Source organism: Strigops habroptila, chromosome 9, assembly GCF_004027225.2.
Source record: "Strigops habroptila isolate Jane chromosome 9, bStrHab1.2.pri, whole genome shotgun sequence".
Lineage (NCBI taxonomy): Eukaryota > Metazoa > Chordata > Aves > Psittaciformes > Psittacidae > Strigops > Strigops habroptila.
In genome coordinates this window covers 16,267,552-16,282,050 of record NC_044285.2, presented here as the reverse complement: position 1 = coordinate 16,282,050, position 14,499 = coordinate 16,267,552, and the positions used below count along the sequence as shown (strand labels likewise).

Here is a 14,499-nt window from a genome sequence, read left to right as displayed (position 1 = left end):
CAATTAGAACCAAGTTGCATAGCATAAAATATTCAGTGCCTTACTGCCAGCATGAAAGTTCTAGTTTGTGTGAATAAGCTTGATGATCTTGAATGGTTTGAATAGTTGGTAGGTATAGGCTAGGAACAGAGAAATGTTGTTAGCATGTTTTACACAAGTGGTGGTCTTTCTGACCTAGTACACCAGCAGCTGCCATTGGGAGTGTTGCTGCTTTTAAGGTTTGAAAGTATTTGCAGAACAAAAGAGAAGGGGAGCTCTTGAATGAGAAAGTTAGTGAATTCTTCTATATGCTTGATAAAGAAATTGCTGTGTTTGTTTTTGTTTTTTTTTTTTCTGGATGTGTGCTAATTTAAAACAATTCAAAACAGACTTTCATTTCAACATCTTTTGGTACTCTTTATTTAGCAGAGGTTGAGCTGAACTGTGTTGTACCTTTATCATTATTGCCAGACTGCTAACAACTGGGGATTTTGCAACCCAAGATATTAATATAACTGCCACTGGTATGAAAAGAGACAAAGGGACCTAAATAATTGTTACTTCCAGGCAGTCTTGGGCCATGTCTTTTAATAACAGAGCAAGTATTGCTTTGATAGGTAGCCACTGGCTGGCATGTAGCCATCGAGTTTCTACAATCACTCTTCATAAAACCCACAAAACTATTGTCTGATGGATAGAGCATTAAACAATACACAATATTCAATTCCTTCCATATTTGAAGAGAGAAAGTAGAGATACAGCCAGAGATACAGCAGTATAGGTACCCATTTCAGTTCAGCAAAAAGGTATAAACAAATTGGATGACAAGACATGCATTTAATTTGTAAGAAAGGAGACAGGGCAAAGCTGCTGTGGGCATCTTCACGGAAGAGCACATTGGCCTCCAAGAAGTAAAGGTGTGAAGTAGCATTTCTTCTGGAAGTACAGAGCCTCTCAAATGGAGACATGAAGAGATTCTCCCCTCCCGCCACCCCAAACCTCCAGGGATATAAAAGAATGATTAAAAAGCAAGTTAAGTAATCTTTGGCAAGCATTACTTGAATTTATCATAAGACGACTGGTCTTGCTGTGCTCTGTTCACCTGCTGCAGGTTGCTTATCATCCTCCACTTTAAAAATCAGGCTCATTGTGAGGGAATTAGAACAGGAGCACAATATGCATTTTTTTCCAAAGTGAATTTTGTACAGGTCCTTACATGTCCTTAACACGAGGTGTGGATGGACCTTTAACATAGAGATTGGACCTTACAGAATTTATCTAAAGCACAAGATTTTCTTCTGGGGCATTCAGTTCTTTTAATATCTACTATAAAATATCTAAGGGATGGATGCAATTAGGGTACTGTCTAAATGAACCTGTATCTCATGTGCAAAACAGAGTCATTATTTTAAATACAATAATTAAAGTTCTTGCATAATGAAAGGAGAAAAACCCAAGGACTTGCATGCCAAGCAGTATTTGCAGAGAATTTGCTTGGAAGATCCTTGTTTTTTTTCATCTTGGTAGAAGACTGCAGATATTGTAAGCGTCTCTCACACAGTACAAACTATCATGGTGAGAGCAATGACACAGAAGCATACATATTCAATATGGAACAATTTTTTGCCCCAATTCTCTAAGTAAATGTAGATTGAAATGCTTTGAAGTTAAACCAAGATACTATGTGTATGTCGGTTTTTGTAAACAATAAGCAAACAGGAATGCGCATTTTGTGGGTTTGTGCACGTACTGTGTGCTGTCCTTAGGTCTTTTCTTATTCCTGCTCCTGTCCTCCTTTCCTGCCTCCCATAGGTGGTAATACTGCTGCATAAGATTTCAGGTTAGTTAACAGTAATTGATACACAATACATTTTTACATACCTGTAAAAATACATAGTTATTAATTATTAGCCCATGATAAATGCTAGCAATCATCTTGCATACCAAATGTTAAATAACCAGTACACAAACATTATTTTAAAGGTTCTAGTTGCTAGATTTGCTTTCAGCAATTAATGACCAGAGAACAGTAGTCACTTCTAAGAAAGACCTAACAATCTACAGAGAATGGAAATCAAAGCAAACATCACTTTCAGTGCGGGTCAGTCCCCAGTCTTAAATATACATGCTCACCCTTGAAAACTTTGGGGATATTTGAGCATGCTTGTATGAGCCTTTACTTGTAAATACCTCTAGGGAAGCGCAGAAGATCTGCACTAGTCAAGCCCGAGGGAGACCTGGAATATATTTAGAGTGTGTATTTATTCTAACTCACTGCTTAGCACAACTTTTATTTCTTGCAGGTTTTCCATGCTTATGTTATTTAAGAAAGGTTTTACATCTAGGAAGTTGAAATTTAATATTTTGGGCATTTTATGACACAACTCTAGTTTGCACCCATTGCAACTCCTATTGCACTCATAAAATATCTGCAGAGAATGATGGCATTGCCTGTTATTTTACTAAGTTAATGCTAACTCTTGGGGTCAGGTAGCGTAATTAAAGTATGGTAGAAGCAGTCAAGAAAAATGTTAGCAAAATGTTGGACAGCAGCTGAAATACCAGTGGAAGATGGCTTTTGCACTAATGGAACAGATAATTAAGTAGTTACTCCTCTCTGGAATCTCATATGTGGTAGTTTACTCCTTTCATCCCAGCTGGAGTCATGCTTTTATGAAATACTGGCACTGGCATGGCCCGAGTGCTACTTTTGATGAGCAGGGACTAAAGATGACTATGGTACTCAACAATTGAGCACTGACCATCTAATCAGTCCTTTGTTCTTCATGTCTCATCTACTTAGATTTCAGATTGCAGACTCCTGAGTATGCCTATTGTCTCCTACCCTATTGAAACAGATTTACCAGCAATAAAAGATGAAGTTTAACAGCATCAACACCCTACCTTAACTTACGCCCTTTCGAAGAAACAGGGATTTGCCCTTATCACCATTAATAAGGACCTTAGAGGGAAATCTACTTTTTAATGCTGCTGCCTGTGACACATGAATCTTATTGCTCTTATTTTTCAATTCAGTTCTCAGTTTACACATTTGAGAACCTTACCAAATATGCTCATACAGACTTCCCTGGTAGGTACCCCATGAGCTTGTGCAGTATTAGTCTCATTTCACAACTTTCATAGAGGCTATACCTTTACACTTTTCAACATGGACATTCAGAGACAGATAAAATGCCACTGTATTTGTAGAGCTCAGTATTGACAAAAATATTTGAGGTTTACTCCCTTCTCTTGGCATGGGCACAGTGCTTTTCTACTGTAAAGAGCCCAAATCCATGAGTCTTTTGTCCCTAAAAAGATCTCAGCCTTAGGACAGTCTGAAGCAGCCAAGGTGATAGCCATTTAAGAATACCTATCTCTTAGGAATGTCTTACTAGAATTCAGTCTGAGTATTATGGGATGCATTTGATGGAATTTGTGGAAAATGCAAGAGTGTAAATAAAGAGTACTATGAAAGCTCGCTGCATTCTCCTATGTGTTGTAGGCAGCTGTGGGGCAGAAATACTAAAAGGCTATTACTGAGTGACAGTTCCCAAACTTCGCAAGTGTAAGTGCTTACTGAAAAGTGCTGAACAGCCCAAGCATTCTCAAACAAAACCAGTTTCTCTGTGCTAATTGGCAGAGTCATGGCTTTTTATCAAATAAACTCCTAACACCAGGAGACAGCAAAATCAATGCCTCTTACCTAACGGTGCATTAGAGACAGTCTTCTCTCGGAATTTTAAAGCAGAAGGCAGCATACACTTCAAATTACATTCACATAAAACCACACCATTCAGCATAGCCATTTCTCAAAAAAATCTTATTATGGCTGGTTCCGTTCCCAATTTTAAATATATGCAAGGACAAAAAACCCCTTAGCTCTTTAAGATATAAATTGGTGATTGTTTTAATGTTTATTGAAATTGGATACAGTATTGAAAATCTTTTGTGGGATGCTTAGATCCCTAAACTTTGAATATTTCTCTTTTCATAACACCAGTTCTGTACTCTAGTTTGACTTCCTTACTTGGAGCTACTTCTTTGTGCAAATATTTTCCTCTTAACATCTGACACATTCTAGCAGCACCTCTAAATTAGCACATAAGTAATGGAATCTTTGGAGAGAATAGTGTGTGAAGTCTAGCTTTTTTTTTTTTTTTTTTCTGTGATCAAAATCAGAAATCCTTCAGCTAGTCCAGGGCTGCCTCATTCAGATTCTGTCTTTGTAAGCGTATCCTGCTGGGTCAAATTGCTCCTACTGACAACAACATGTTACTGATGTTACAATAACAAATGCAGCAGCTCAGTAAGAGAACATTAAGCCATTCCCACTACACATCACCAGCATCTACAGAAGTTATTTCAGTCACATAGTTTAGTAGAAATAGTACCACTATAATAGACTTGTTACCATCTCCTGATTCAAAAAGATGTTTTGGATGCACCTCGATGTGTTTCTGTAAACCTAGCAGTGTTTAAAGATCAGGAGGACACATGGCCAAACAATAAACTGTCTTCAGAAAACAACAGAGGATAACAGAAGTTGAAACTAGAAACTGAAGTTTTGTCCTTAACTGATGAACACAACAATAGCCACCTATTTTACTTTTGTTCTAGAGAGAGACGACAATCCTGGCTGAAAGGTCAAATAGGTCTTTTGGTTCACTTGTACAACAGGTAACTTAATAATCTAGTCTACTTAGCACAAAATATCTCTTTTCCAAGAAGCTTAGTAGGCTTCAAGATGACTTTCAAACTACTAAGCCAGTACATTGGTTTCTCAACACATTATTTGATAATATTTGAATAGCATTGCTAGTAGAGAGATTGGCAGGTATGGGTCACAAACCTCATTATTCAAATGTTTAAACATAGTAATAAAGCCTTACCACACCTCTGAGCTGCATTCAGTGCTTGCTTACTAACTCTACAAAAAGGATTAACAATTCTGAAAATGCTCATCTTTCATTTCTCTCTCAGACAAATTATACCTCAAGATAATTCAAGAAAAGGACTAACCTGCTGTTTTCCAGTAGAATGTTCTCCACCAGGAAAGCGCTTCATCAGAGCTGAGCACCATCGCAGCATTTGGGATCACAAGTAGCACCTTTGAGGAGAACCATCTTGCTGAGATGAGCTTTTGATTGAAAAGCTAAACAGCTTACACTGGAGTAAACAGCTAGCAGAGTTAAAAGATACCAGAACTCAGCCCTTTCCAGCTCTTACCTCCAGCTTAGCAGTACTTTGTGCTGTAGAAAGGAGTGGTTATAAAGGCTAGTGGCTGGGAGGCGCAGGTGGCCCCAGGGCAGCAATCAGCCATCAGGACCAGGCCAGCTGGGGCAGCAGCTGCAGGCTGACTTCTGAAAGATGTGCATAGATGCCTCAGCAACCTTAAATAGGTAGAGTGATTCTCGTCTCAGCTTAAAGGTGGCATTTTCTGGTGCCTCACATTCCTTCACATGATGCTGGACACTGCCGCCATGTTTGCTCAGAGGCAAAAGTATTAATAACACTACACTTTTAATATTTTAATATTTTTACATCTTTCCTTTGCAGAACCTGTTCTCTTATCAGATTCTTTTCCTAGGATAAGAGACTTTTAATATAGCCGTACCTCTGTGTTAGTGTGCAGTCAATTCCAGACTTCTGGTTTAGCTTTAGACCTTATTCTAAACTGCAAGTCAGCATATGAAGTATTTATAATACCTTATAAGTGTTTCCCTTCAGTGTGCTTTTTCTAGCTATCATAACATTTAAAACAAAAATACTGCTCCAAATTAGTTTAGCCATGCAATAGAATCAGATATGTCTTGTCTCAAACAGAATAGCATTTATAAGCAGGATATGGTAAGCTGCTTAGCTAGTATGGCCATGTAGACAGGGCACTAGTCAGTGGGTTCCCAAGTCTTGGTGCTCTATGTATCTTTCAAAGTCTTTTATTTCCTAAAATCCTTGCTTTGTGTATGTTGTCTTACCTGAAAGTAAGCTAATGGCTTACTGAGCTAATAGCTCTAATGTGCTTGCTTCATTAGCACATTTTGTTCAGCTGACTAAATATTACTCATAGGGAATAATTTGTCTAGTGATGAACATGCAGACTTTCTTTGCAGCTACATACTGCATTTGAAAGAAGACAAGGAGTTATGTTCACATGTAGCATTCAGGCTGACAAAGTACTGGCTCTGTGTTTTCCATTTGCACAATTGTTGGTGCAAGTTGTTACTTGTGAAGTCTTACAATGACACTGGCATTTAGGCACTCTTTTTTATACATAATGGGGAAACTGAGACAAAAGGAAAGTGAAATATCCTAAACCATGAAAACTTGTTCCAGAAATCACCTTAGTTTTCCAGATTTCTAACACTAAAAACTCTGAGTCATGAAAACTCCACTTTTTTTGGTGTGTATGGGACATGAGTGCTCCCTGTGCTGGGTGCTGCTGTTCTGTGACTTGTGTCACGTCTGGAGAAGAAATTATGCCCCTAATGATATTGAACTTAATAGAAAAAGTGTTCTGTAGTTTAAAAGATGTAGTATTTTTCTTGTGTAAGGTATTTTCCCTCTTATATTTCTTCAGAAGCCTGAAGCTCTGCTGCCAGCATCCTGTAGATTTGCTTGGCCCAAAAGGAAGGAGATGCCATGAGGTTGTAGTGAGGTGGGGGTTGGCCTCTTCTAAGTAACAAGTGATAGCACAAGAGGTAAGGGCCTCCAGCTGTGCCAGGGGAGGTTTAGACTGGATATTAGGAAACATTTCTTCACTGAAAGGGTGCTCAGGCATTGGAACAGGCTGCCCAGAGCAGTGGTGGAGTCACTGTCCCTGGAAGTGCTCAGAAACCATGTAGACAAGGCCCTTAGTGATATGCTTTTGTGCTGGACCTGGCAGTCCTAGGGTAGAGATTGGACTTGATGATCTTAAAGGTCTTTTCCAACCTAGATGATTCTATGATTCTATGATCTCCCATGAACACAGGATCCTACACTCAGTGCTGACATTCTGTTTAGCTCGGAGATGGCCACTAGCACTGCTCTGATTTTGTCCAGTACTGAGAATTAATACAATTAAAAATTCTGACTTTGGTTTCTGAACAATTTGAACATGTCAGCATTTGGCTTAATTTCATGTGAATAATCTGCATTGAAATGAAATCAGTTTAAATCAGTAGTGTTAACTGCTACTTAATGATAATTGAAATGTCTTCTTTACATCAAAGTAAATCTTTTCTCATAATTAATCAGCTCAACATTTTAATATGAAGCTTCATGACCAATAACTTGTAAAATAATGGAGAATGTGCTAAATACAGCTTCATACGTTAATGTTTTATAAATTTTTATTAAAATTTTCTGAATGTAGTTTGGTGAAAAATTTCTGACTATCTTTGCACCATTGACTTCCACTGAAATCTCTACTTTGTTTTGAAGCTTTTCAGAGGAAAGAAGGATTTGAAATCCTTTCTCTTTTTTTCTTACAGATGTGCAATGGTTTAGAGCAGCCAAGGAAGCAACAGCGTTCAGACCTCAATGGACCAGTTGACAATAATAACACACCTGAGGTAGGTACCTTGGGCTGTTCTGTTGCCTCTTTTCCTGCGGACAGCAGGCACCACATCATCAGCTTTCTCCCTCACACACACATGCATGCACAAATACTTACGCTCTGTTTCTTTTCCTGAACTGACAATAAATACCATGTCTGTATATTGCAAAAAGTCTTTGAACTGTACCCGTGAATTTGATGCTGCCACATAAATTTTATCTGAGCGTTCATGGCATATGCTCAAACCTAAAACTTTCTGATGACTTACAGAATAGGGAGAACACTTCAGAAATTACCTTTCTGGATTACTGGAGAGCAAAAGTAGCACCAAAAAGAAATTGGCTTCTGCTGTGAAAAAACCACAGTGATATGCAGACCTGCTCTTGTCACTGAAGACTGGAGCAAAGACGGCATCTAAGAATGCAGAATGAGGTTATGCTTGAGGCTAAACACAATGAAATGAAATTCAGACTTAAAAGCAGAAGTCTGTTATCTCAAAAACATATAACATATTTAGCCTATAGCCTGTTATGGTAATGAAGAGGCACATTTCTAAAGCCTTTTTCCATAATGGAGAAATCAGCCTCTTTCCTGGAAATAGGAATGCCTGAGGAGGCTGGCAAAAGATAAGCAAATGTAAGGATGACATCTATTTATTAAGAACAGAGACAGTAACATAAAACAAGCCCTTTTATGGCATCTGCTGAGATTTAACTGTAATGCAGTGTGCTGTGCAATCAGGTGCTTTTCATTCACTTACCCAGAATCTTGCTTTGTAAAATACTATTAAATGTTCTTATTTGGAAATTTGGGATATCCTTAATAGGCAATGTGATCTAATGGACATACTATTGGACTGGAAATTGCTGGTTTGTATTGCTCATTTCACAGCTGACTTCCTAGGTAATTTTCATGTTCTTCTCCCCACCCTCCCTTATTTTATTGTGTGCTGTGATCTGCTTAAAATGCTTTGAGATTCCAGGTAAATGGCACTATGTAACTATGTAATTACTGTGATGTAATGTGTTTCACCGTCCTAAATAGTGGCTGTGCAGAAGTTAGAGAGATATTTTTTTTGAAGAGTGGTCAGCTGTTCAAATACAAGATGAATCCACTTCAGTTTGTGAAAATTACTTTGTTACAGCTATACCATTTTTATTTCTCAACAGACAAAGAAAGTGTCTTCATTTCCAAGTTTTGTTGATGGTAAGTTATATCATCCATAGTTCAAGTAGGATAAAATGGAAGCAAATGCTTTAATATATTTTAAAGATCACAGTTCTCAAAACCATTCTCAAACCCAAGAGAATACAGCTGAAAAGTTTTAAGTATTGAAGTATTTAACATTTTCATCCTCCCTGTGGCAATGGGAGCCTTGTGGTGATAAAAAGGAGGAGCAGGTAGAGCTTTCAAATGGTTAAGGTGAAGATGGAGACAGCTACAAATCTGGAAGGGGGATAAAAAAGGTGGTAACAGTGGGCCCCAGCAGGGTGGAGATTTATGAACGTATTAAGAGCACCCTGTTCTTTATGGTTTTGTGCAGAGGAAGGAGTCATTCCACTGTTCAGAGCAGCCCCTGTATCACTTTGATGTGATGCCTGTTACTGCACTCTGGGAATCTCAGTTGTTGGTACAAATGAAAGGTTCTGTTGACCTGACGAAACATAGGGTAATCCAATCCTCTTGGTTTAGGAGAGCCATGCTTCCGTGTTTTATTTCAGTCTCCCTTGCACTGCTGTTAGGTATTTTCTATTTGGAGAAAAATAAGTTGTTATTAACATAAAAAGGTGGACAGAGATAAAATGGGATTCTACTGAAAACATTATCATTCTCTGATTCAGAGGCAGCTGAAGAACTTTGTATGGGGAAAATGCATACAGTGCTTCCTGCAAAGGAAATGTCTAACACTCTAACATGAGAAAAGTAGGAAACTTCCTAGGATATGACCCCTTATATCTGCCATGAACACACTTTTCCTTACAATGGAAACCATAAATGAAAGTTAAAAACTGAATTTCTAATGCCATTTTTAACTCAGGGAAAACGTACTGCAATTTAGAATAACATTGCAATGTCCAACACATTTTTCTTCTATTCCCTGATCTCACCAGCTTGACTAGCAACTTCTATTTTTAGTAATTTCCTTGAAGAACTAGAGTAAATGGGAAGTTCAGAGGTTGCTCTTTTTACACAGATTGACATCTGAAGGAAATCACATGTAATACGTGGCATGGTACTGGATAACGGGCCCTAAATAGAGGTAAATTAAAGGCATTCCTCAAAGGTGGTGGAGACAAGAAAGCAAGTGATACTTAGTAATATGCATCTACTGATTCTGTAGTGTGCAACTATAAAGGTAGGCCAACATGAGCAGAGCTCTAAAATAGACTAGAAAATTCACCCCTCACAGGGCTTGCAGATACAACTGCACATTTTAATTTTATTGGGATAAAAATGTTATGTCTTTTTCTTTCTTTACCCATCATCTCACTGCTCTGTTGGGAAGGGGTCAGTATACTCGTTTAGATGGCATAAAACTTTTTTTTTTTTTAGGTCTATTCTTTTGTTTTATCTGATTTTTTATATAGTCACACAGTATGTGTGGATAAGTGAACTACTAAGTTTTTTCTATTGCAGGTATTATATGGCACTGTCTAATACCAATAAATATATAGCTCACTAGGAGCTTATGATAGCTAACATGACTGCTTTCTGAATTCAATGCAAAAATAAGAGTTTTAGTATTAATTTGTATGTAGAGTCCCAAAAGGAACAGGACCCTATTGCACATAAGAAAAGATTCTGCCAGCTAACACTCCCTGTTCTCCCCTGAGCTTTGATGGTGATACCACAACCATATTCTGGATATATTCATATTCAACTGTTCAGGCATTTAACTTTCAGCATGACTCCTTATCTACAGTAGCTATATTTATATCTCTGTTGATACATAATATTTTTTCATATGCCATGTGAATGTAAGAACAACTTAAATAACAGGCCCAAAAAATATTGGAAATGTGTCCTTTTGCCATTAGAATTGTTTCAGTAGTAGTAGCATTACATGCTTGTAGTAGTAATCAGTTCCATGTTCAGGGGTTCTGGCTTTTTTGCTTTCTGTGTTTGTCCTATCACCATAAATCTGATTCCCTTGTACAGTAACAACCATGATGAAGTAAAGAAATGGGCCAAAATATGGAACTTGTAGATAGCCGTTCTGCAAGGTGAGATATGCCCTGTGTCCATTTACTCCTTACGCAAAATCTGCTGCAGTGCCACACACCCTAAGGTCTCAGTCACTTCATGGAGTATGATGGTTCTCAGCAGAAAGTTGAAATTGCTTCTGTGCTCTGAGCACAGTTTCTAAATATTGTCTGAATCCTTGGTTTACACATGACTTCAGATAAATATAAGAATATGTTCCTAACAGGTTATTAAAATTCATTTTGCTGAATTATTGAATTAATATTCTCTTTCTTATTTGATGAATGCAAAAGCTAAGTTAATTTAAAAATGTTTAGACTTAGTCTACTTAGTCTAGAAATATTTTTATACTTGTTGCATTAATAGATCAGCAGAAAACCAAGCAATCTCTATTGCGTTGATAAGACAGTGCAGAAATTTGCAGTTAGATTTTTCAGAAATAGTTACCTAATGTTTAAGCACCAATACTCAACATGAAAATCCAGTCTTTGTTCACATCAGACTAATCTTCAAGTTTCAAATCTATTTCTCTCTTCTTCCCTTCCTCATTACTAAGCCTTACACATGCTTACAGTCAAGGGCATCCTTAAGTGCTCTGATGAGCTGGGACCTCAGCCAAGTCTGCATTTTTATATTATTTAAAGCAGTCAGAGGTAAGGGAAGAAAACACTCAGGTAACCCAATTTGACCCTGGCAATTTTCAATACCATTCCATCCTTCCAACAGATGTCTTATTTTACCTGACAATTGCTCACATTGCCTTCATGATGGGAAAATGTATGTTGGAAATGCCTTTTTTTTTCTTCCTGTATAGCTGTTGCTATAACCATTTTATATTTTATACATGTAGTTGTTTCATACATGATGCTGCAGATTTTGTTGCTAGCATAATGATTATGCAAAAAAATCACTTTCTAATGCTATGAAGAGATGATGAAACCATACCCAAACAAAAAACCCCAATCTTTAAAGAATCTAAATAAATAAAATTAGGATTATAGAATTGCTTAAAGCCATAGGTTACTTCCATGTTCAAGAAGTTTTCCAGAGAAATTAGTTAAAAACACCATTGCTGTCACCAAACAGCCGAGACATGAGTTGCTTCCTTTCTAACACTCATTAATTTCACAGACTCCTAAGATATGGTGGTGATTACCATGTCATAGATCTGAACATGTCTTTGAAAGGAAAGTGCCTTTGACATAGCCTATCAATGACACTTAGAAATCAAGAAAAAAATGTCTTGCTCAAAGATGTACAAAGCACCGATACAACCAGAAGTGGGTCAAATTTGACAGTTCTGAAAATGATTGAAGAGAAAACAAGCTTTCCTGAGTTCAGCCAGAGCTTTTTGGATGGAAAAGTAGTATATTGAGGGACCGATGTGTTTTAAAGAACCAGCACAACTTTTCTTGTTACTAGATCCTGCAGACTCTTAGAATTTTGGTCTTTGCTTGATGTAGTAATTAGAATTAGAATTTGTACCAAGAATTGCAGTTTTGCCTGCCTCACCAAAGTCACTATGTAGTTAATACTAAGTGTGTGCAAAGGCATTTTGTTGAATGAAGGCTAAAATGTAAAAAATACCAAGTTGTTTTTAAGTTCCACTGTTTCCCTCTCCTTTTTAACATGAAATTTTTCATACTCTTTCCATGTGCTCCTTTTCCATAAGTGCATTCTGTGACTTCCCTGCTTTTAGAGACAAAGGCTCTATGACTTGTTGTGCAGATGCCATTGATTAGACTGTGAACATTTTATTGAACTTCTGAACTGAAGCTGTTTCTCCAGCTCTCACTTTATACAATCTGAATCAGCCTAGGACCTTATATTTTACTATCAGTCTCTGAATTCAGGCCTTACACATGCCTAAACAGCATCAAGATGCCTACTTTGTTTCCTAAACTATCTTAATAGTGAAGTTTCATGGCGGACATTTACTGAAGCAAAGTACACCTTTGTGCCCATTGGTCATCAGTATTTTTACCGGAAATAATATTTGGAGACTGTGTACATCCATAGATATCTCAAAAAATGTGGAAACACAAATGTGTAATCAAGCAGAAGTTTGGCTCATGCTCTGTAAGTCATACCTAGAAATAGTAAAAGTTACGATAAAAGCATTTCTGAAACTTGCAAATTATTTCAATGCATTTATTGGTGCAGCACAGGAAAAAATTTCCAGTGATTTCCCTCTAGAATTCCACAGTCAAACCATTATGCAAGGTTTTAAATACTGTATGTTCAGATAGTAAGTTTTGGGGTTTTTTTTAAATAATTATAGCGAAACATACTGTTTATTTTACACTGGATTTCTTCACCTGTTTCATATTAGAAAAGGTATTCAAAAGGTTGTTCAAGCCTCAGTGTCCTTTATTCAATTTCTTATCTCTCTACTGTCTTTTGCAAGGCAGTAACTGTAAGTGTCTCATGTCAGTTCCAGGACCTTGTGAACCTGAAGACCTCATTGATGGAATCATCTTTGCAGCCAATTACCTGGGCTCTACACAGCTGCTCTCTGAGCGCAACCCTTCCAAAAACATAAGAATGATGCAGGCCCAAGAGGCAGTGAGCCGTGTTAAGGTAGGGTATTTTTATGGTTTGTAGAATACTCTCCGATCTTTTGACAGTTAATCTCTAACCAGTACAGGATCTGCAGCTTCAAGCCTATTCTGAAATGCACTTACATGACTATGGTTATAGTACTGTAAATACCATTAGTTTCCAGTGCTTATTATGAAAATACATACAGCATCTCCGAGGAACAAAATATAAATTATTCCAGAGTCTATTCAAAATTGTTTCAAAGCTGTATGAAGAATTCAAGACAAATTGCAAATTGCAGTTAGGAAATATTCCAATGGCAAAGCACAGGATATTTGTTTGACTGCGGTTTTCCTAATTCTTTTAACTTACTACAAATTGTGAAGATTACTCTCAATATATTGAATTATTACTTTTTTAGGACAAGAAGATTCATTAATATTGTGTTTGAATTTGGTGTTATTTATAGTGAATAATTTCTGGGTAAATAATGTAGCATAGACTGTATCATACAGCTGTTTAAAAAATTCCTTTTCTGGTTAATAATACAAGTAGGAGCTTTTTCTTTCACAATTTTTGGGGGATCTGCTGTAAATTCCTCATAGAATCATAATCATAGAATGGTTTGGGTTGGAAAGGACCTTAAGATCATCTAGTTCCAATCCTTCTGCCATGGATGCCTCACACTAGACCATGTTGCCCAAGGCTCTGTCCAAGCTGACCTTGAACACTGCCAGGGATGGAGCATTTACCACTTCCTTGGGCAGCCTGTTTGAGTGCTTCACCACTCTCCCAGTAAAGAACTTCTTCCTTACATCCAACCTGAACTTCTCCTGTTTAAGTTTGAACCCATCACCCCTTGTCCTAGCACTCAAGTCCCTAAAGAAGAGTCCCTCTCCAGCATCCTTGTAGGCCCCCTTCAGATACTGGAAGGCTGCTATGAGATCTCTCTCCATGCAGCCTTCTCTTCTCCAGGCTGAACTTTCTTAGCCTGTCTTCGTACGGGAGGTGCTCCAGCCCCCTTATCATCCTTGTGGCCTCCTCTAGACTTGCTCCAACAGCTCCGTGTTCTTATGTTGAGGACTGAATAAGCACGTGGTTAGAAAGAGATAGATTTAAATGTTAATAGAAAAATTACGTGCTTTGTCAATGCATGGTTTTGGGATTGGGAAAATCATTTACTTAGCAAGAGACTGATGTTTGATTTGGCATTTAGAAACAAATGGAAGGCAAGA

At 37.6% G+C, this 14,499-nt stretch overlaps 1 protein-coding gene across 5 annotated transcripts in view; it reads left to right on the top strand.

The window, feature by feature from the left end:
- The window catches only part of APBA2 (amyloid beta precursor protein binding family A member 2), an 86,301-nt gene that overhangs the window by 51,346 nt on the left and 20,456 nt on the right, over positions 1–14,499 (top strand). For all 5 annotated transcript variants that reach the window (XM_030497972.1, XM_030497974.1, XM_030497969.1 and 2 more), the window contains 3 exons: positions 7,455–7,535; positions 8,689–8,725; positions 13,158–13,303. In XM_030497972.1, the coding sequence (XP_030353832.1) occupies positions 7,455–7,535; positions 8,689–8,725; positions 13,158–13,303 (264 nt within the window). The remainder of the gene's footprint in view (positions 1–7,454; positions 7,536–8,688; positions 8,726–13,157; positions 13,304–14,499) is intronic.